This window comes from Pseudophryne corroboree, chromosome 10, assembly GCF_028390025.1.
Source record: "Pseudophryne corroboree isolate aPseCor3 chromosome 10, aPseCor3.hap2, whole genome shotgun sequence".
In the NCBI taxonomy this organism is placed as follows: Eukaryota; Metazoa; Chordata; class Amphibia; order Anura; family Myobatrachidae; genus Pseudophryne; species Pseudophryne corroboree.
This window is the reverse complement of record NC_086453.1, coordinates 312,018,334-312,042,375: the sequence shown is the minus strand read 5'-3', so window position 1 is coordinate 312,042,375 and position 24,042 is coordinate 312,018,334. Positions and strand designations below refer to the sequence as shown.

Genomic DNA, 24,042 nt, shown 5'->3' with positions numbered 1-24,042 from the left:
CCCAGAGAGCCCTTCTGGAGTGGGTTGTACAACAATAAACAGATTGCTCTAAAAACATACATAGCCACCACAAATAAAGTATACTTCACTCACCACTGTGTTCTTGGTGGATCGGCCCCGACACACGCCGCACGCAGCGGCGTCCAGCCGGAATCTTCTGTGGTGGGGTGGTCCCGACACAAGCCGCACGCAGCGGTGTCCGACCATTTTTGATACTCACCGCTGCCATGCTGCCGGAATCTTCTGCTGGATGGAGTGGCCGCGACACGCGCCGCACGCAGCGGTGTCCGCCAACTCAGGAGAGCTCAGTGTCTCCCTCAGCCGGGGCCCATCCCTAGCCGCACGCAGCTGCGATGGGACCCCGCCGGCAGCTCCCACGGTGCAGACTGGCAGTGGCAGAGCTGCCAGTCTGTGAGTGTGTAAGAAAAATAAAATAATAAAGAAAAAAGAAGAAAATTCTTCAGCTAAACCCAAGTGAACCAGCTACCTCGGGCACTTAACTAAGACTGGCTTGGAGGGGAGATAGTAGGGGAGGAGCTAGCCACAGTGTGAGAATTTTTAAAGTGCCAGCTACCAATACCACCTACTATCTCCCCATTGTAACTACACTCCAGTGGCCCCTAGTGGATGAAGGAGAAACTACGTATCATGCCGACATTGTTCAGGTGTGTACCCATACTTAGGGGTCTATGTACTAAGCCTTGGAGAGAGATAAAGTGGACAGAGATAAAGCCCTAAATGTAATGTTACAGGCTGGGTTTGAAAAATTACAGCTGATTGGTTGGTAGTTTCTCTCTCTCCAAGGCTTAATACATAGACCTCTAAGGAGTCACTGGCATCACTCTGACAATGCTGGACCTGCAATGGTACACTTTTACCCAGGGTCTCATTGCTGCTCTATAGATGACAGCACAGTACTGACGCCGTGTCCGGCTGCACTCAAAGGGCGGTATTCAATTCTTTTCACCCCCTTCCACACCCATTCTATTTCTGCTGACCGGTGTGGTATCATCATTTCAGCTCGCTACCCCTGGGGTAGCGAGGCGCCCTAACCCTTTACGCAGCTAAATCTGATTACTATGGGTGCGATATGCGCGATAACGGGGATCACTTTAGAAAGGACATTGGGCGTGATATATCATTTGAATACCACCTAAAATGTTGCAATTACTAAACTTGGCGTTGAAACCATCTTCCCTGACTCTGTAGAGTCAATCTTACGGGTGAATTAAATTAGGAGTGATCTCGCCCCTGACTCGTGGATTTTTGCATGCAGCCTGACAAGTACTGTAAATACAGCACACAGCTGGACTTATTCGCATGCGCTGCTTAGTCACGCCTAATTAAATTGACCCCTTTATCTAATAGGGAATGAGTGGGACACATTGGTAAAACTTGTTAGGCAGCCTTTGTCAGTTAGAAGACAACTACATAGGCTTACCATACTGTGCATTTATACCGGGACACTAATGATTTACACAGGTTCTGTGGCTGGCTGACTTCAAGCCTGCATTTCATCTGGTTTTACTCAACCACAGAACCTGTGTATTCCATGAGCGTCCCAGGTATAAAGTGGTAGTATGGTAAGCCTACAAGTACGGGAACTTCTTCTGGAAGAACAGCAGTTTGTTGGATGAGACTGCACTCAGCTTGTGGTCTCCATGACATTACTTACTTGCCCTTAAAGGTGACTGTGACAATCATTCAAGTCCATCTGATATTAGTAAGTGTTCATATTCACATAGTAGTGTTCAACGCACCTGTAAACACCTACAGCCTCTTTGGATGTCTTCTTGAGATGCCGGAATCTCATTGGCATCGGCAGATCCATGCTGGTGGCCCTCCTGTAACAAATGTGAAACAAAAAAGTGAATAGGTAAGTTGTCCAAAATGTACAATTTTTTTCTGGACAGACCTTTTCGCAATAAATATACAAAGCAACGTCCAATATCTCAGAGTGGTACGAGCAATAGTGAGTTGATGTGACCATAAAGTGTTAGGGCGGCTTTATGTGTATGTGAATATACACGTACAAAGTCATCAGGGTCATTCTTCTGGAAGTTAAATGTTTAGACACAAGAAAGAAGTTTACCGAGCAGATTTCAGCTGCACCTCCTCTTCCTCCTCGTCGTTTGGTTTGTACTCTGGAGGCTGGCGATGTTTGGAGGCCAGAAAGTTAAACATGTCAAACGTAGATTTTCTGAAAAAGGGGCGGTGTATTATTAGTCTGGCTTTTACATGCACAAGACATTTAGCAGGTGTGTGCTGCTGAGCTCATATAATAAAGTAATATAATTCCAAAGAAATGATGGCACTTTTTGGTGGTTTCTAAACACAGATTGAAAAATCAATCTGAACGTAAAGACCTGATGTACTGCAAGGAGATCATGTAGCTCTCTGGTGGAAACAATAGTTCTTCTTTGTAATCTTTTCTAAAGTTATTTCAGGAGGCTGCAACACAAAGTTTTAAAAAGAACCAGGGCCGAGCAAGCAGTGCTGTCAGAGAGCAGGGTCTGGGGGAGACACCATCGCTAACCCGTATTCACCAAAATTGCTGCTGCAGTGCCTGCCTGGAGTGTTCTTTGGGCGCACCAGAAAGGAACCCTGCAGCCTGTACAGCCACACCCGAGCATCCTGAGGACGCTTTGGTCAATGCTGTATTCCCTGCAGCCTCGTACCCTTGGCATCACATCACGTGCTCAGAATATACAGCACAGGGAGCCATAAACCCCCTTTACAGCTCTGAGAAGAACTACAGATGTGTCCTCATACTTCATTGCTGCAGTTGTACCAAACAGCCCCTCTCAGCGCCACTCTGCTAGCTTTGGGTGTCTTTTTTTGCCGGAAATGCGTCTCAATCACAACACAATCTGCCAATAGGTGAAATGTGGTGCTGTACTAGGTAAAATGCATGAAAGGTACCAATATATAAATAACTAGGAAACATAATATTGAGTTTTATGCAATTTTTCAAGACTGTAGCTCCTCCTCTTACTGCTAGACCAGTACAGGAGCTTCTACAATGTAAATTTACAGAAAAAAAGAGTCATTATTCACTGCCCTCACTTGCCTGAGCTTACACCGTAAGATTACATCAAGGCCAATGGCTGTTGAGGAAATGTCCCTACGTATCGCTGCATGTGCAGAACATTCCCACATCACTGAACATCATGAGTGTCATATCAAATTAATCAGCACATTCTACGGATACGCCCTAGTCACATTTTAGGACTGTTTGTTTTCCCCCACAGCCGCTGGTATTCCTCTTATTAGTTAGAGCTACAGACAGCTCTGAACAGGGAAACTTTACTTACGGGCACATTTTTATGTAGGCAAATGCGTAGGTGGAAAAAATGACAGTGGGTCTTCCGAGACAGGACAAACTTCCCACTGACATAATAGGACACAATGTCCAGCTAATGAAGATACATCACATCTAAACGTAAGTAGTTATACACCTGTTTGATGGCCCTTTGTGCCACATAGATCAGCAGAGATCTCGCAAGTGGACTCAAATGTGTTCCTGATGCAAAAAGTAAATTTATAGATTTACTAGTAGCACATTCTCTGGCTCACCTCCGGTGCATCTCGGCCCGTGCTGACCCATGAGGATTAAGAGGAGGCTCCTCTTCTCCAGTTGGTCGGTGGAAGCGGAACTTATAGCTACGACACTTGTTGGCCCCATAAAGCTGCTCCACCAGAAACACCACAGCATCATGTATAATTCCCAGCATTTTCAGCCCATTCACACCTATAGAGAAAAGGTTTTTTTATTAAAACTCAGTTTGTCCATTTCTTCCTAGAGCAAGTTTTCATCAATACCAGAAGAGGCCCCACTGTTAACGCTGCAAAAGATTGTCCATCAGTGTGGCAAGACTACCAAGCCATTCCTGTTTCTTCGTTAACTAAAGCAACTTATGAAGAAAGACTACTGATGGCAACAACTAATGGCTGGCTAGCTGTCTGCTTCCCATACACAGCGGAGAGAGCTCAGCTGTGGTCAGGGGTCCATGCAAACCAGGAACTTTTAAGAGCCCTTCCGGTCATTGGCGGTTATTCAGAGATGAAAGCAGATGGCTGCATACACAGCCAGATCGATGTTCATCTCTGCACGTTGTGGGCCGCCCAGCACAGGACAAGACCGCTCCAGATGCATCCGCAATCTAATTGCAAACCCGTCGGCTCTAAGGTTGACCCCTGGCAGCGCAGCCAGGAGGCCAGCAGCCATCTTTTTGTTCAGAGCAGTTGCGTGTGGCGTCACGCAGCCGCCCCGAAAACTATCCCGGCCTGCCCTCGTTCACGCCCCGAAAACGCCCGCCGTTGGCAATCACATTGCGGTCGCATCCATTGGGGATACGACCTAAAAAGTGTGTGGCCGCAATGCAGCCGCTGCAAGCCACATTAGCGTCATGGTCTGAATGACCCCTATTGTCTTTGTTATATGCTAAAGATGTTGCCAGCACTGACTTTGTACTAAGTCATTCCCAGAACAGTTTTATAGGGAGACTTGTTAAGTGAAATGAAACAAAGGGACAAAAAACAAAACACTTTGCATTTAATCTTAGAGACTCCGTTTACTCAAAGACGTTTCCATTCATTTTAGTGTTTAGCGGATACTTTGGAAAGCATGCCTTGATTACTGAATAACGTTATCCTGGATGCATGAACCAATACCCCCTAGTGTAGCACATTACTCTACCTGCAAACGACAGCTGCTTCAGTCTGGCATTGGATCTTGCTTCCTGTACTTTGTCGGTCAGAGACTTCCAGGCCTCTGCAAGGCAAATCAAAATACAGTATGACCATAACCAAGCGTGTTATAAAACAAAAACAAATCTGCCACTGTGTATTTCATTAGAAGAAATCAATATATACTGTAAGACATAAACAGAACTAAAGTAGGACATAAGTAGAACAGGAGTAAAGCTGTCAAAAGTAGATAAAATATATCACTTATTAAGCAAATTAAAGTCTGTACATAATGCACTCAAAAACTAGTAAGAAGATGTGCCATATAAACCACATAAATGATAATCCACTCGTGACTGCTTGTACAATGGCGGTACCACTTGTCATAGACAAGCAAGCATCTGTAAGGCGAGCAGAATCCCCTGCTCTAAGCGGTGTTTGAGCAGAATCTTTGATTAGGATTTCATTTAGTTGAATTAGGTTAAATAGTTTTCTCTGAGCCAAATGAGGCCACTAGATCACTGGGGTGCACAGGAACTTGGGCAATTTCAAATTTACCTTAAAAACCTCAAACTCCTCCCCCTCTATACCCTCACTGGCTGCGCTATTTCTTAGTCCTCCACTGGGGGACGCTGGAAATAGTTTGTGACCATGTATCCACCCTTTTTTTTTTTTAACATCATGCCTGCCACAAGCACTCCAGTTTAGCTGGAGTAACTTGGCAGTGTGGGGGATTTTGTGTTTAGACTCCACCTGGGGGATGTGCAGTAATTATTATGGGAGCTGTTGGTCACCGTAGCTGGTCATCCAGAAGAGTAGGGTCACGGTCTGGGAAGGCAGTGACTGAACCCTTGCGCAGTGGCTGATGGAAAGGCAGCCCTAGCACCACCAAGCAACCAGAGGCAGGGATGTCTTGGCTTATCCCAGAGGCAGGGATGTCTTGGCTTATCCCAGAGGCAGGGATGTCTTGGCTTATCCCAGAGGCAGGGATGTCTTGGCTTATCCCAGAGGCAGGGATGTCTTGGCTTATCCCATTTCTGGAAAAGGTCTGTTTTTCTTAAATAGCCATGGTGGACATCTGAATAGTCTACAGGCCAGACCGGGCTTATTAAACTAGCATGAACCCACTAGAAACCAAGATGGATTGTGCCCTCTTTGTGCTCCCTACTTAGCAGACTCTCCTTTCTTCGTGCTACTGCACTGCCTTGCCTGCTGGTTGTATTTGATTTAGTGAGTGGTATTTTTTTGCAGGAGGTATTGCATTGTACAACCTCCATTTGTGCCTCTTATTATTTAAAAATAGTACACTGAACATAGGGCACTTTCACTGGCTTATCTATAATGGGTGCAGGGTGTGCGGTGTACACCGGCCCCTGGGTCCAGGTGAGTCCACACTCCGTATACCCATATGATTAAACTTACTTCTCTGCCGTCTCCGAAGTCCCGCATCAGCCAGAGGCCCGTCACTGCAGAGCAGCAGAACTCACTGAGAATATGAACCAGAGTCTACTGCGCTCCGGAGACGAGGGGGCACACATAGAGCCTGCCCACAGGCCCTCTCCTCTCTTAAACCACCCTAAGCACACTGTAATGATTTCAGTAAATTGCCTGCACTGCCTCCAATCATCATTCTCCAATGAGAACAGTAAGCCTAAGACTAACAGTGAAACACAAACAATTAAAAGAACAAGAACAACCGAGAAAGTAAAATGTCCACCTGCCCAATACCTGCAAAATCTGCAACCTTCAATATAAAAAGTGCACGTATAACAGTTACACAAGAAAAGCACACGCCTTAAGCGCAAGCTCTGTATACCAGAAAACCATTGCTATAGATGCGGCAGAGCAAGACTTATGATAAAGCAAAAATTAACTAAAAATTGTATTATTATAGAACTGGACCGAAAGGGGAATTCAAGAATCCTAGGATATAAAATGTCTAATCACATCACATACTGGCAGGATGTTAGGCTTGTATATTGTGGCCAGTATTCAATTCCTGTCGGAATGCCCGACATGTCGAAAAAACATCAGTTTTTTTTGGGCCGTTTTTAGGGTGAATTTCCATTAGCCCTATTCAATGCAAGGCTTGGTAATGCCTGCAAATTGAATAGTGAAGTGTCGGATCCTCTCTGTTGGAGAGGATCCGACACTAATTGAATATACCAACATATGACCAACACTTCTCTGCAATGTCCCACCATCCTCACTTACCTTCGATGCTGTTGGAGGAAATCTGGAAACCATCATCGCTGGAGATCTCAAACAGAAGACCGGTCCTGGGCTTCTGCTCCTCAAGTGAACCTTGGCGCCTCTGTTCGTGCTGCAGAAGCCTCATCAGCGGTGAGCTAAACCCAGCATCCTCTTCTGGCTGCTTACAGTCTGCACATGACAAATGTTACACGTCTCACACGCTCAACAAAATATGTTCACGCTTAGACTATTGGGCAAGTCCACAAAGGTGGCGCTGGGCAGAAATACTGCCACCAATACAGCGTTTACGCATATCTCAGGTTCACTTAGAAAATAAAATATCCAAAAAGTTGGAAAAAACAAACGTATCAGTGTTCACCTGTATTTTATATAAAGTAAACTAGAATTCACAAACATTCTGTAACAATGTTGCTCTATTCTGGTTCATCAATGCTATCACCCTTCTGTCACATAATACCATTGTATGGGCAGACATACCATCCTGCTTTGGCTCTGGTAGGCTTTCCTTTGATGTAGGCTCCTGGTGTAGGATAGCTGGTGATTGCCTATGAACAAAAAAGAGGGAAAAAAAACAACGTAAACCCACCAACATTTGTGCCTTCCTCTTTCACTATCAATATACAGAATGACTGACGTTGCAGACAGAGTAGTTCAGTAAAAAAAACAACCTTATTTTCATTTTGTATTTGTGTCATTTAAAGCTTTGCTTGCGCAGGTAACCACACAGGGCCTTATTCACCATTGCAAGTATATGAAAATGCAAGTATCACTTACACAATAATTTTCTTTTTGATCTATTGAGAGGTGGCCCCATACATATGTCTGTAGCGGCGACTCCCTTCCTCTTGGCCGAGGTTCGCTCCCTTAGACATATCTGGATCTAACACGGCTGGGAAACTCAAATGCAACATTACATGTCTGTTTATAATATATGTGCTGGCTGCCTTACCTCAGGGACCAGCAGCGCTGCGCGTTTCACTGAGCCATCGCTCGGGACGCAGCACTCTGCCTGCCTCTCCCTCTATATACCCTCCCCCAGACTCCTGTGCAACTAGTCAATGGGAGTCTGAGGGCAGGCTCAGAAAGAGAAGCAAAGCCAAATGCTGCGTCTTGGGTGCAGTGGCTGCTGTGAAACGCACAGCACCGCTGATCCCTGAGGTAATGCAGCCAGCACATATATTACATACATCATGACATGTATGTTTATATGCCACTGATAAATACCCAAATGGATTGAAGCATCTGTTAAGTGATTCTGGGCCCCTTAGTTGTACACAGGTGTAAGCCAAGCGCACGCATGTGAAAAGCCACAAGTTGTAAAAATTCCTACATTTGCATTTTAAAAAAAAATGCCGCTTATAGCTAAAAAGACGTGAATTGCATTTACACCTCAGTGAATACGGCCCACAATATATAGCAGTCCTCCAGTACCACCAACAGGCCATGTTTTCTAGATCTCATTAATCAGGCACAGTTTGAGCTAATCTATATTGCTGGGTCAGTAATCATCCCACCTGCTTCCACAGACAGAAAACGTATCACAATCATTTTATCTCCTCCCAGAAAGGTTCAAGTCAGTATTATTCATGGCAAGTGGCTGTATGCCCTCAATGAGTGATCATATACATTAGACGTTATGTGTTGCTGCATGGTGCGCATGAACTAACTCAGCATTCCTTCTAGTAAAGCAAAGAGTTTATTTAAAGTTATTTCCTTCTAATGCATTTGTGCCTTTTATCCTAGATCGGCCTTTCGTGTTAATATAATATAGAAGAGCCTCTGTGAAATGTGTTTTTAGCAATATATAATGCAATGAGAAACCTAAAGGCATACATAGACCGGACAGTGGTCTGCTGATCTCTGTCCCTCCGTGTAAGCTGCCGACATTGGCAGAACTAATATATAATAAAGCATGGATGTGGCTTTTATAAATGGATCTGTAACACATACATATGTGCAGAATACAAAGGTAAATACGGATATGTGCAGTAGTGGTATATAGAGACCGACATGGCAAATGACCAGTGCTAGCCTATGCCCACTTTCCCCACAGCTCACCCTGATGTCTTCTCTGCCTCTGGCGCAGGAGCTGCCGCTGGGATCTTTACATCACAGGCTTCAGTTTTAGGTTTGAGGCTCCTGCAAATGATATTTGTATGGTCACCGGTCAGCTGAGGGACAACAGTGTTATCAGGAGGAATACTCATCTCATCAGGTAACTCATCAACACGGAGTCATTCTAACAGCTGTATCTACAGAGCTACTAATTATGTAAGAGCAAGAAACAGGCTTGAGTAGCCATGTCTGAAAACGGCGTGTACCGTATTTGCCGGCGTATAAGACGACTGGGCGTATAAGACGACCCCCAACATTTCCACTCAAAATATAGAGTTTGTTATATACTCGCCGTATAAGACTACCCCCTTCCACACACCAAATAAAACGTAAAAGAACATCAGATTTGTGACATACTGTATATTATGACCTGATAAGAGATTTGGATAGGGAGTATTTATCAAGGTATGCATAAGAAGGGGGGAGGGGGCGAGGAGAAAGTTGTAAAATGTATAAAAGTATACCCCTGTGTGCATTTATTGTTACCGGTTTCACATGAGTGCCATTAGTATTAGTGCCATTACAGTACCTGTCATTGTCACCATTGTACGGCCACAACGCGACCGCAGCGCCTCCGGCCAGTCCCTGCATCTCCCTGTAATTGGCACTAGTGACCCGCCGCGGCCGCACTGGATGCCGCGCGATACTGGATGGTATGTAGAATGAGGTGGGCGGGCATCGGGAGGCCACTATGGGCATCGGGCGAGTATCGGAAGGCCACTATGGCAGCTATGTCTATCCCAACTGAAGTGCACCCGGCGTATAAGACGACCCCCCCACTTGGAGGCATGTTTTTCAGGGCAAAAAAGTAGTCTTATACGCCAGCAAATACTGTAATTACATAGGGAGATATGTACTAAGCCTTGGAGAGAGATAAAGTGGATGGAGATAAAGTTCCAGCCAATCAGCTCCTAATTGCTACGTTACAGACTGTTGAAAAATGACAGGAGCTGAAAGGTTAGTAGTTAATCTCTCTCCGAGGCTTAGTACACATGCCCCACAGTGTTCTATGTAATAAGATAAAGGAGATACACATTGACTGGTCCCAGCACAAGTGCAGTACCCAAAAATCTCATCAACATCGGTCAGCTCATCATGTGGTTAGACCACCTATCGGCACGCACCGAACACTGTAAAGGGAAATTCAACTTTCTTGAGCAACCAGATCTTCCCTCAATGCCCCCCCAAAAACCTGACAATAATTTAATCGTAATTGTGGCCTTTTGTTTAAGTGCTAGGGACACCTTCCCACAGCTGACCTGCCCAGTCACCTAAATATTCCAAGCCACAGGTTTGTTTGTTTTTTTAAAAGTTAAAAGTCCACCTCCAGTTCAGTTACACTACCTGGCTCCCTGCGCTATCCAATGCACATAAATAAATGAGACAGATGGTTATAAAATATATTTAAAGTGCAAGTTAACTACAAAGTGATAAATTAAATATTTCTGACATGCTGAGCAGGAGTGTTAACTGTAGTTTGTTACCCGGGGGGATATTATCAAACCTTGGAGAGCAATAAAGTGGCGAGACAAAGTACCAAACAATAAGCATCTGTCATTTTTCAAACACTGGCCCAGATTTATCAAGCCTTGGAAAGTGATAAATTGCACGGTGGTAAAGTACCAATCAATCAGCTCCTGTCTTATTTTTTTTTATTAAATGTTTATTTAAATTTTTCAGGTTATAAAAGACAACGATGTCCCCCCACAAACTTGGAGAGAACATATTCATAAAACTACAATATGTATAGAACAGAAATATAACCTTAGTAAAGAAATCAAGTGGTTCCCAGAGTGAAAGACGGTATACTGATAATAAAAGAAATTGAGAGATTGACATTGTGAGTAACATGAGCAAGATATTCTTAGAGGAACCAAATAAAAGGCTCGAATTTTCTATTGTACAAGTAGAGAACGTAAGGGTGAAGAAGAGGTAAGAGGAGAAGAGAGGAGGAAACGAAGGGGAAGGTACAGCATAGAGGGGAAAGAGACAGAGGTGGAGGGTCCGCCGTAACATCTCCATACTAAACGAATTCAACTCGCAAAGCCAATGCTAGGTTGAAGATAGTAGCCGAGACACACGATAAGGTACTATAAAGAACGACCTCATGTCTGTACGAAAGGTCAAGAGATTACAAAGGTCACAGGAACCGGAGTGTCAGAGAACTTCTAGAGGAGCGTGAACTACATGGAGGGGCTTGAGATTTGAACCACAGGTCCCATATCAGTAGAAACTGGAATGATCTATTATGGAGATATGCAGTAATCTTTTCCATGCTTGCTAAGTACCATACTTTATCAATGTCTCGACTAATGGGGGGGAAGGGCTCTAAACACAGCCTGTAACATGACAGTTAGGAACTGGTTGGTTGGTACTCTATCACTCTAAGGTGTCTATTCATGAAGCAGTGAAAAGTGTGGAGAAGTTGTCCATGGCAACCAATCAGCTTTGAAGTAACATTTATAATTTGTGTACTATACGATTGTACGGAGCAGCTGATTGGTTGCCATGGGCAACTTCTCCACAAGCTCGCTTTTCTACTCTTTTAACTGCTTCATGAATAGACCCCTAAAAGGTTTGATAAATCTGGGCCACATTCTGTAAAATTACAGACGCTGATTGGTTAGTACTTATCTCTCTCCAAGGTTTGATACATCTACCCCCAAGTAAGCAAAGCATGAAACACTCACGTTTATGCTGAAAAAAATAAACAAATACTGAATAATGATTCTAGTTTAAGAGTAGAGGACAGTGTACATAACATACCCCAATAAGATGGAACCAGGCGGCTTGCTGTCTTGGTCCTGCTCCCACGCCCCAGCTGACCTTTGGCTAGAGTGTGAAGTCTTGTGTTTCTTCCTATTTGCCTTGTCTGTAGCGCTGGCCTGTCGCTTCCCTTTGCTTTTGGTTTTATGTGTTGCTGATGCAGTCTCTCTTTGTAGAACAGAAGCGGAGGAAGTGGTGTTTGATTTCATCACTTTGCCCTCAGAGTCCGATACTGGTTGGAGAGCTGGGGATCTGTGATCTGAACTACAAGCTGAATCGGGCAGGATTGGAGGTCTGCTGCTGAGCAATCTGTTCATTTGATGAGCGATTGGAAACGAGCAGTCCGGGTCATTCAGAGTCTGGGAAAGAGTCATACTGACAGGTTTAGAAGTGGGTACCACACATATGCTAGAGGTGGTGGCCACTGTTGCTGTGGTAGAACTCTGAGAAAAAATCCCTGGCCCAGAAGAGAGAGTCACATGATTATCCTGAACACTCAAACTCTGTGAACTGGTCTTTATAAGGAAGTTGCCAATTGAACCAAGCTCAGAAGGACCTAAAATCCCGGGGCTGGTTAATGTGACGTGACCAGTGACTGGGGGAGTAGCAGCAGTTGTCTGCATCGAAACAACATTGAGGACTGGAGACCCAGCAGCAATTGCTGGTACCTGACCTGTAAGATGCCCAGTGTCCAATCCAATAACACTGGGGGCAGTGCCAACAGAGTTGGTTGTTCCCACACTCTGTGGAAGCAGGGGAGTCTGATCAAAGTACATGACACCAGATTTGGATCTCTTAATAATATTAGGGATACTGCGGTGGGCTGCAGAATTTCCAAGACTGCCTAAGTCAATTAAACTTGGATGGTTTGATAAACTTCCAGAAAGCTGCGGTGTTGTAAAATTAATTAGTGTCATATTGGAGACCATCTCCGGGGCATGCCTTAAGGCAGGTGCAACAGAAGGTGCCAATTTTTTGTTTTTCTTGGTGTGTAGGCGCGAGATCTGTCTCTTCTTAGCCATACCAGAAGGTGGCGGATTTGAGGTACCACTCTGCCCAGATTCTGAAACCAGGAGTTGGGCCTCAGGAGAAGGTTGAACGCCAATAAGAAGACCAGAAGGCTGGTTGGTGAGGCCTGGCAAGAAAGCAGCCTGGGGTGCTGCAGGGAAGGGTTGCAGATGTGGGTGATGAGACACTGGGAGAAGCCCCTTGCTAGCTGGAGGAAAAGACGAGGTTAGTGAAGGATTTAAAGTGGTGGCTAAGGTAAGTCCTCCTCCCATCGGCCCCAGAACTGGTACATCTCCATCCATTCGGCTTGAGCCTGAAGATACAGATGGGGTAAGCTGGATCTTTTGCGTAACACCATTAGGCAAAGTCTGAAGGACATAGAGTGGTTGCATATTCTGATTAAGCACAACTAGGTTGTCTGTTGTAGATTTGTGATGAGGTGTGCTCTGTATGGCAGCGCTTGGTAGCTGTGATGGACCTGGGCTTTCGGAGTTGCTCTGGATGTATTTTTGGGTCTGAATTGGCACAGTGGGCGACACTGGCACTTGCAGATTTGGTGTACCACTATTCCGTGCTAACTCTTGGCCCCCTGCATGGTCCACCTGTGCGCAGGGAGGACTGGAAATGTGCTCAGAGTCCACATGTGGAATATATCTATCCGGCGTCATGTGACCTTCAGCTTGGTCTACGCTTGAAGCCAAGAGAGCTGAATCTCCTTCACCAGGAGTCACCGTCTTTTCTGTGACGGTTACCCTTTTCTCACCTGCGTCAGGGGTGGGTAGAGACAAGAGGGAACGGTCACTAGGAGAAGACAGTTGGGATTCCGGGATGACGCTCAGTCTACCATGATTCTGACTTGGCAGTGCTGGGCTGCGAGTGGTCAGCACAGAGAGATCAGAGGGCAGCTCTAGCGGTAGCTCAAACTGCTCCTCTGCGGACATGTTGGAAGGAACAGCACCATCCACAGGCTCAGACGATGGAAGTTGCTGGGAGAATACTTCAAATAAACCCATATCTTTCCCACGGTTGCTATCCAACCCCAAACCATCCCCCAGTGTAAGTAACTCAGACGAGGAGGATTCGGGACTCTCTCCTAATGCTTGCATGGATGGTGTGTTCTTCAGCACGAAGTCCATAATATCAATCGGAAGGATGTTCCCACAGTCATCACTATTATTATTGTCAGAATCAGATTTTAGCAGCTCTGAGTTGAACGTGTCCAGCAGACTTTTGTCAGATCCACCATGACTTCGACGTGATGTGTCCATGCTCAGCTGGGTCTCCAGAGAGTCCTGCTTTACAGGATGACAGTTGTCCATTTTGGTGTCTGACCCCTTGCTAACTTTACCCGTGTGACCTTTTCCTAGCTGCTCCTCTGAGGAAGCTAGCTTCTCTGCTCCATTTTGCTTACTACCCCTTTTCCCTGCATGTCCGGCTTTCCCTGCAGTAGTAGTGATGCTGGCATCGCTTTCTGTACCATCATCTACTCCGTCCAGTTGGGGAATTCTGTGTAGGTTTCGATCTTCTTCCCTGAACAGTGAGCGCGCCCCCAGTCGTTCGTCCCTAGAAGCAGAAACTACGGTCCTAGAAAAGTTATAATAATACATATCATCATCTTCAGACGAGCTTAGATCATCTGCGCCATCCACTTGCCCCTCAGCCGATCTTTTTCCCCGCTTCTTTCCTGGAGTGCTGCTACAAAATGGGAGATCTTCCTCACCATAGGAACGTACACCATATAGAGGTGTTAACCCAAAGAACATGTTAGAACGTGCTCTCGCACTCCGCCTTGGGTAGCGCCTTTTGTAGGAGCCGTCTTCCTGGGCCTTGCTTCCATCTTGGAGAAGCAGGCTGGAGTCTTGTGCAGGATAAGCATTGCCAGCTTGATGCTCAGAGTCAGTGTTTGGGCTTCTGTGATTTGCGGCAATATCGTCAGTATCATCAGGGTTATCTTGCTGCTTGGCTTGGTCAGGCAGATCTGTAACCTCCCGAGGAGTCACTACTTGCTGGTCTAACTTCATATCACTCGTGTGGTCAGTCGCTATCATTGTCTGTATTGCTTTACCAGTGCTCAGTGAGGATGTTTCAACCAGTGGGCTTCCTTCACTAAGTACAATCTTATCTGCGCTCTTGTTCTGAGCGTGCATTTTGAAACCCACAGTGTTTGACACCAAATGATTTCCATTAGTATCTGCTTGTCTTTGGCAATCACCTAGCGCATGGTCAGTGTCAGCAACGGGTTTACTGGAATGTTTTTCCTTGGAGTTCTCTACCAGAAGATTCTTTGTCTTTGCTCGTCTTTCTTTGTGTAATGCAATGCCACGACTGCCAAGAGGAATATGCGCTCCTTTGCCTTCCTCTGAGTTTGACGTTCTGTCAGTCTGGGAAATGTCTGCATGTTGATCCTTTTCTCTCTTTACTGCCCTAAGGTGCTGCTGAGTAGAAGACGACCTGGAACTGAGTGTCACTGATGCACTGTCCTTCGCGGGGCCAGCTCTGCCTGTGCTTGAGTTCGGACTGGACATACCTTGTGGCTGAGAGGGTACCTTAGGGCTGGCTTGATTAGTAGAGGGATCAGAGCTTCTCTGAGATGATGATTTGACCTTTTCAGTTTTGGGTGCTGTAATTTTTACCAGGGTTTCCAAGGAGCTAGTTTGCCTCGTGTCCAATAGCGCATCCACATCTAGCCCTGGAGTCCTGTGTCCGTTGCTGTGCACTACAGCAGAAGAGGCTTCCCCTGATTCTGCGCTGTTACACTTTTGATTTGTCAGTGTCACTGCTGTGTCTGCTTGAGATGCATTAAGTCTGGTGGCGTCAGTTTGGGACGGGGAAATCAAGCGTTGCTTCTGCGGCTGCGGCGAGATGGAAGAGGCACTATGCCTGCGGGAGCCGATGCTACGAAGGCCAGAAGAGAGTAGAGGGTCCCCAACAGTAACTATTTCATGGGTAACAGGACTACCTACAAAATGAAAACAAGCATTAGCAAACAGCAGAAAACACTGGGGCTAATTCAGACCTGATCGGGGCTATACGTGTTCGCACAGCAGCGATCAGGCCCGACCTGTGCATGCGCAGCAGTGCGCCGGCGCATGGCAGACAGCCGACGGCTGTCTTAGCCCTGCGATCGCCTCTGCCTGATTGACAGGCAGATGCGGTCGCTGGGCGGGAGGGGACGGGCGGGCGGTGTTTAGCTGTCGTTTAGCGGGCGCGGTCCGGGCAACACCTACAGTACAAAATGCTTTTGTACTTGTGCTGGGGGGGGGGGGGGGGGGGAGTCGGCCCTGACATGCGGGGCGGACTAGCGCTGTGCTGGGCGTCCCCCACCCCACATGTCAGGGGAGCTGATCGTAGATGTGCTAAATTTAGCACATCTACGATCAGGTCTGAATCACCCCCACTATACGGGAGATATATGAAGTGTGGATAAGTTGCCGTTAGCTACCAATCAGCTGCTATCGTTTTATAGAATGTACTTGATAAATGTTAGCAAGTAGCTGATTGGTTCTCCACTCTTCAGAAGTTTTACTACATTTCCCTCTATAGAACTACAGCTAGCATAAACGTTAAAAACAACTTAAATGCTAGTGTGTGCGAGCGAGCATGAGACAGAATTCCTGTCAATGCCAAAGAATTATATACTGCTCACCCTCTCTCGTACAGAAGCTGTTATGTCCCATATAGCAGCCGCAGTTTAACAAGAACTCTCAAGGAGCAATCTTGCTTACTTTTCCCCATATAGAAACTGAATTACCAAACATATAACTAAAAGTACAAGCAATCTCACCTGCTGATGGAAGAGGCCGAGGAGAACGTTGATTAGGAGAGTATCTGGGTGTACGGACCCTACTCCCACCAAGTCTGGCAGAAAGCCAGGAACTGGAAGCTGTAGAGGAAGAAAGCTGTTCCGGAGAAGGGAGACCAACAGAATCTACACATTTAACTTGCTGTAGGCCAAATTCTGGGGAAAGCAAACAAACATTTATTTGTAAATGGATTTACTGCAACATAGTACGGTGGCATCTACTACAGAGATATGCATGCTGCTGCCAATATTACACTGAGAAGGAAGTCTGAGCTGACCAGGCATGTGCCATGTGGCAACAGGATGTAGCTGCACCCAAACTGCCACTTTAATCTGAAGGACCTAGCATGGGAGATGAAACACTGGGGGAGATGTATCAATCCATGGAAGAGAGATAAAGTGGAGAAGATGCCTAAAGTGACCAATCTGCTTCTGTCATTTATCTAGCATGGTCTATGAACTGATAGCAGATGATTGGATGCTTTATGCAACTTCACTTTATCTTTCTCCAAGGTTTGATACATCTCCCCTACACTTAGAACTGCCAGTTCTATCTTAACATAATAGTCCTCCAGCCGATTCACCCCCCCCCCCCCCCTGACTACAGACCTTAGTCATCCAGAAAGCATTGCTAATTACTCATTATAATGACTAACAAAAGCAGTCTATTCCAAGCAGTGCATCATTTTCCTAGTACCTCTTTAGGAACAAAGCACATCTGGGAGCTATACTGTACCTTTATGGATTACAACTATGCAGTGCTTACATTGTATGTAAAATGTATAATAAATGTGTCCACCCATAGCAAACATCACACCACTTCACAAAGTGCATGCAACAGTGACACGAAGTTCTACAGTCTTGTGCCATCAAATTCATTGTGTTTCCTGCCAACAGAAAGTATTACACATTTTACAATCAACTTTTGTATCTGTGGTTCCGTTAGGGCCTCACCATGCATTTCCCGAAGTGGGGAACGGTGTGCAATGGTGCGGTTCTCTTCGTGATGCACAGTGCTGTTGATATCAGGCTCGGCAGGAGGCGGCCTACACTCCAGAATCTTGCACGTGTATACACAACGCTTCCGGGCATCTGTCGTACTCCAGTATACACGAGAACATCTACAAAGGGAACATGATCACACACTGTGAATATTCCCAGGAAGCAAGTCTCTAGCTGTACATACAGAGAGGAACAGATTTCCTGCTTCTGTCCGCAGCAGAACCAGTAATGTCTATCAACAGTCTTAGGTGAAAATTAAACCTTCAATTAGAAAGACAAAAAAACAACAAAAAACCACAACAATTCTACTATGGTGCAGCAGGTTATCCCTTATATACAGTATTTGATGGGATTGCTCCCACGTTTTGGCTTTTTGGAAGGGCGTTATCAATACTGTTAAAATCAGAATGGTGAGTGAGGGTCCTAATGATCCAGGTTTCAAAATCCATAATGGTGATCTTCTCTCATCCAACTGTGGCTGCTTCACCACAATCAACTTGTACATGAATATGGAAGCTATATCTGAACCTAAAGATAAGTAAGAGGATTCTTGCACCACACGGCCACTGTGGCTGAAATGTAAGGATTCCGCTACTGTGATTAAAAAATAAAAATAGGATTTTAAATACCTACCGGTAAATCCTTTTCTCGTAGTCCATAAGGGATATTGGGGACAGATTAGTACGATGGGGTATAGACGGGTCCAATGGAGCCAGTGCACTTTAAATTTCTTCAACTGGGTGTGCTGGCTCCTCCCGTCTATACCTCCTCCTACAGGTCAGTTATAGGTAAAACAGTGCCCAAAGGAGAATGACATACTTGAGAGAAGGAACATAATAAGTGTTGTGAGATTTACACAGCAGCACACCATAACATAACCAGGCCAGCAACGGCTGGCAACAGGAACAGCAACAGCTGAACAGGTAACACCTAACAGAGAACCTGCAGAAAGTCACCGCACAGAGGCGGGTGCCCAATATCCCTTGTGGACTACGAGAAAAGGATTTACCGGTACATATTTAAAATCCTATTTTCTCTAGCATCCATAAGGAATATTGCGGACAGATTAGTACGATGAGGATGTCCCAAAGATTCCAGAACGGACGGGAACATGCGGAGACATCTGCAGCACCGCCTGCCCAAACTGGGTATCCTCTTTGGCCAGGGTATCAAACTTGTAGAAATTCACAAAAGTGTTGTTCCCCGACCAGGTAGCAGCTCGGCATAGTTGCAGGGCCGAGACTACACGGGCAGCCGCCCAGGAAGACCCCACTGATCTCGTAGAATGGACCTTTAGAGACTGCGGAACAGGTAAGACTGCCGACACATAGGCCTGTTGGATAGTAAGCTGAATCCAACGAGCAACAGACTGCTTTGAAGCAGGGCAACCCTTTTTCTGCGCATCATACAGAATGAACAAGGAATCCGTCTTTCTGATCCGAGCCGTCCTCTTGATATAGATTTTCAAGGCTCGCACTGCATCCAATGCCTCTGGAGGAGCAGAAGTGCCAGAACTGGACGGAATCACAATAGGTTGATTCAAGTGAAACGCGGAGACCACCTTCGGCAGGAACTGTCTAGTCCGGAGCTCTGCTCTGTTCTCGTAAAAGACCAAGTAGGGACTCTTACACGATAAGGCCCCCAATTCTGAGACACATCTAGCAGAAGCCAGGGCCAGTGACATCACCGTCTTCCACGTGAGGTACTTGTCTTCTACTGTCATCAGAGGTTCAAACCAGGAGGACTATAGAAAGCGTAACACCACATCCAAATCCCCAGGTGCAGTAGGCGGCACAAATGGAGGTTGTATGTGAAGCACCCCTTGCAAGAAAGTCTGAACTTCTGGCAGGATAACCAACTTCTTCTGGAAGAAGACGGAAAGAGCTGAAATCTGGACCTTAATGGATTCAAGACGTAAGCCTTTATCCACTCCAGTCTGCAGGAAACGAAGGAATCTCCCCAAGTGGAATTCTGCAGACGGATATGTGTGTTCCTCACACCAAGAGACATATCTCCGCCAGATATGATGATAGTGTTTTAACGTCACAGGTTTTCTGGCTTGCACCATAGTGGCAATGACCTTTTTGGAAAGCCCTTTGTGAGCTAGGATATTACGCTCAACTTCCACGCCCTCAAACGAAGCCGCCATAAGTCCGGGTAGACGAACGGTCCTTGCTGAAGAAGATCTCTTCTTAGCGGTAGAGACCAAGGGTCCTCTACGGACATGTCCAGAAGAGCCGTGTACCACGCTCTTCGGGACCAATCCGGGGCAATCAATGCACTCCTTGATGCCTGATCCGCTTGAGCACTCTTGGAATCAACGGAATCTGAGGAAATAGGTAGACCAGCTGGTAAGGCCAAGGCGACGTCAGTGCATCCACTGCGCTCGCCTGAGGGTTTCTGGTTCGCGAGCAATTGCAGCGAAGCTTCTTGTTGAGGCGAGAGGCCATCATGTCGATCTGTGGGCAGCCCCACCTCTCGATCACCTGTTGAAACACCTGAGGGTGTAGTCCCCACTCCTCTGGATGGAGATCGTGGCGACTCAGGAAGTCCGCTTCCCATTTTCCCACTCCCAGAATGAAGATTGCGCCAGTGCTCTTACATGTCTTTCTGCCCAGAAGAGTATTCTTAACACTTCTCGCATGCAGGCTCTGCTTTTTGTCCCTCCTTGACAACTGATGTACGCCACAGTCGTGGTATTGTCCGACTGAACCTGGTTCGCCCGATCCCGGAGCATAGGGGAGGCCTGAATCAGAGCATTATAGATGGCCCGAAGTCCCAGGATTTTGATCAGAAGTAGGGCCTCCTGGGCAGACCACCAGCCCTGGAACTGTGCCCCCTGGGTGACAGCTCCCCATCCTCTCAAACTTGCGTCCGTCGTGAGGAGGATCCAATCCTGAATCCCAAAGTGTCGACCTTCCAGCAGGTTGGAAGACTGTAGCCACCACAGGAGTGAAATCCTGGCTTGGGGTGACAAGCCGAATCATCCGGTGCATCTGAAGATGGGAACCGGACCACTTGTTCAGGATGTCCAATTGGAAATGTCTGGCATGAAACCTACCAAACTGTATCACCTCGTACGAGGCCACCATCTTTCCCAACAATTTTATGCAAAGATGAATGGATACTCAAGCAGGTAGGAGAACCATGCGAACCATTTCTTGAAGTGTTCTTACTTTGTCCTCTGGGAGGAACACTTTCTGTGCTACCGTATCCAGTAGCATCCCCAGAAACAGGATCCGTTGAGACGGTTCCAGTTGGGACTTCTGCAGATTGAGGATCCATACGTGGTGAGTCAGAAGTTGGATAGTGCGATCTATGTGGAGCAACAGAAGCTTTCTGGAACTCTCTTTTATCAGGAGGTCGTCCAGGTATGGAATTACGTTGACCCCCTAGACCCTGAGCTGAAACATAATTTCCGCCATCACCTTCGTGAGCACCCTCAGAGCTGTAGACAGGCTGGAGGGTAAGGCCTGAAACTGGTAGTGATCGTTCAGTAGGGTGAACCACAGATAGACCTGATGAGGAGGCCAAATGGGGATATGGATGTAAGCGTCCTTGATATCCACGGACACTAGGAATACCTGTTGATCCAGGCCCGCGATCACTGCTCTCAAAGATTCCTTTTGAATTTGAAAACCTTTAGGTAAGGATTCAAGGACTTCAGATTCAGAATGGGTCGAACAGACTGGAGTAGTAACCTTGTCCTTGTTGTTGCAGGGGTACTGGAACAATGACCTGGGACTGGACCAACCTGTTTATGGCCAGTAGTAGCGTACCACACATGTTTTCCAAAGCTGGTAAGCCTGATTTGAAAAATTGTTGGGGAGGAGCACCGTCGAACTCCAGTTTGTAACCCTGAGAGATAAGGTCCCTTACCCAAGCATCTTGGCAGGAACCATCCCAGATGTGGCTGTAGTAATGTAACCGAGCTACCACCACGAGATGCCCTCGGGGTGGGTGGGCACCATCATGCTGAAGTCTTTGTGGAAGCTGAACTGGTGCTCTGTTCCTGGGAGCGGTGATGGCTGTTTTCTTAGGCTTATCTCTGGTGCCTCTAGCTGCGTTGGAGGCCCCCCTGGCCCTAGATCGAAACCTGGAGGACCGAAAGGACTGAGTAGACGAGAGCCCAGGTTGGTACGTCTAGCAGGCAGAGTCCCTGAAGGAAGAAATGTGAATTTCCCAGCAGTAGCTTTGGAGATCCATGTGTCCAATTCACCTCCAAAGAGCCAATCACCTGTGAAGGGAAGAGATTCCACATTATGTTTGGAGTCGGCGTCAGCAATCGACTGACGCAACCATATGGCTCCGCGCGCCGACACAGCCATAGCCGTGGTCCTAGCATTAATATTGCTAATCTCTTTAAAAGAGTCACAGAGGACCCCAGCCGTATCCTGAATGTGTTTTAGGAAAGTTACAGTAGTAACTAAGGCCATATCATCCGAAAGACCTTCCTGAATATGAGTAGCCCAGGAATGAATGGCATGTGTCATACAGCAACCTGCAAAGACCAGTCTTTGAGCTACACCTTCAGCAGTGTATATAGATTTCAGAGTGGTCTCAATTTTCCTATCTGCTGGGTCCTTTACCGTAAAGGAGCCCGGAGCAGGAAGTACCGCCTTTTCAGAAAGGCGAGAGACTGAGACGTCTACTGCTGGAGATTCTTCCCAGAATTTCCTGCCTTCAAGGGCAAAGGGGAATGTTTGGACACCTGATATTTTTTATCTGGATTTTTCCAGGCAATTTTAAATAAATCATCTAAGTCCTTGGAATCAGGAAATGTGACTGTCAATGACTGCTGAGTATTAGCATCCTCCAGGGGGAGCTTTATCACATCCCGAATAGTCAATACGAGGGGATCAATACCCTGTGTAGGGGTGGAGTCCACGCTTATGGGGTCCACATCATCCTGTATATCATCATCGGTATCTGATAGGAGTGCAGGTAAAGCATGTTTTTGTGCACCTGTAGTGGACGGGGAGGGGGGGATGTTTTGCAGCTAGATTTGCCGCTGCTTGTTGCAGTTCCTGAGTTTTATTGGCATTTGCAGTGAGTTGAGATGACATATCAGACCTCATAGTTTTGATAGCCCCCAGCCAGGAGGGCTCTGGACTCCCCCCACATTGTTATCAGCATTTTGTGATGACGGACTACACTGCTCACATGATATTGAGTCAGATGAGCTGGGAGAAAATCTAGCATTACACACACTGCATAACTTCTGTTTTACCATTGTGAAGAAGAAAAACAGGTATAATACACACACAACACAGCCTGAAATACAATACAAGCCTGCCTATTGCATGTGAGAGTAGACACAGGAGAGAGGACACCAGCGCACCCAACGCCGCAAAGCCCCAGTGAGGCTGTCAGCATTTCACATACATATAAACAGTGAGACTGTCTAATGAAAAATCCCTCAGAGGGATGATATTTGTGCACAATGTAGGGGCTCTCCCCCTCTACACCCGGTACCAGTGATCCAGCGTGTGACCGTTATGGAGGAGCTGTGTGAGGCTGCGGATGCTGCTGTTTATGCAGAGGAAGGCGCCAAAAAGCCGCTGAGCCCGCTGATATAGCTCCGCCCCCCGCTATGGCGTAGGAGCCACTGTGTAATCTTTATACTGTCCATGTCTCCTAAGTGTTTGTAGCCTCGCATAAATGCTTGGTACAAGATATTTAACCAGTCTCATGCAGAGGCCACAGCGGTTCCCCCCAGGATGCCTCTCCCGCGCTTCTGCCGCACAGTGAACCGCTGGACCCCCCCTAGCGGGGTCCCCAGTGTGTACTCACCACCGATGATCACCTTCAGGCAGTGTTAGGGGTGTGCGGCATGCTGCGGCTGTGACAGCCAAGGGGCAGTGCCCCGCTGAACAAACAGCCCCTCAGGACGGTGGTCCTGCAGTGGGGCAGCAGTTCTGCACCTCAAGAGGCCGGTGACCGTCCTCCCCCCGCCCCCAACTCCCATGGTGTAGGTATGCTGTTGCCCAAAGAGCATACCGAAAGAAAATTAGATTTTACTCACCGGTAAATCTATTTCTCGTAGTCCGTAGTGGATGCTGGGAACTCCGTAAGGACCATGGGGAATAGACGGGCTCCGCAGGAGACTGGGCACTCTAAAAGAAAGATTAGGAACTATCTGGTGTGCACTGGCTCCTCCCTCTATGCCCCTCCTCCAGACCCCAGTTAGGATACTGTGCCCGGAAGAGCTGACACAATAAGGAAGGATTTTGAATCCCGGGTAAGACTCATACCAGCCACACCAATCACACCGTATAACTCGTGATACTATACCCAGTTAACCGTATGAAATATAACTGAGCCTCTCAACAGATGGCTCAACAATAACCCTTTAGTTAGGCAATAACTATATACAAGTATTGCAGACAATCCGCACTTGCGATGGGCGCCCAGCATCCACTACGGACTACGAGAAATAGATTTAC

At 46.6% G+C, this 24,042-nt stretch overlaps 1 protein-coding gene across 1 annotated transcript in view; it reads right to left on the bottom strand.

Moving 5' to 3' along the window:
• The window catches only part of KMT2A (lysine methyltransferase 2A), a 293,772-nt gene that overhangs the window by 13,416 nt on the left and 256,314 nt on the right, over positions 1-24,042 (bottom strand). Inside the window, exons 25-34 of the mRNA XM_063941799.1 lie at positions 17,549-17,715; positions 16,577-16,750; positions 11,785-15,751; positions 8,962-9,042; positions 7,381-7,448; positions 6,904-7,071; positions 4,700-4,774; positions 3,577-3,751; positions 2,093-2,200; positions 1,761-1,844 (exon numbers count right to left, since the gene is read on the bottom strand). Coding sequence (XP_063797869.1) covers positions 1,761-1,844; positions 2,093-2,200; positions 3,577-3,751; positions 4,700-4,774; positions 6,904-7,071; positions 7,381-7,448; positions 8,962-9,042; positions 11,785-15,751; positions 16,577-16,750; positions 17,549-17,715 — 5,067 coding nt within the window. The remainder of the gene's footprint in view (positions 1-1,760; positions 1,845-2,092; positions 2,201-3,576; positions 3,752-4,699; positions 4,775-6,903; positions 7,072-7,380; positions 7,449-8,961; positions 9,043-11,784; positions 15,752-16,576; positions 16,751-17,548; positions 17,716-24,042) is intronic.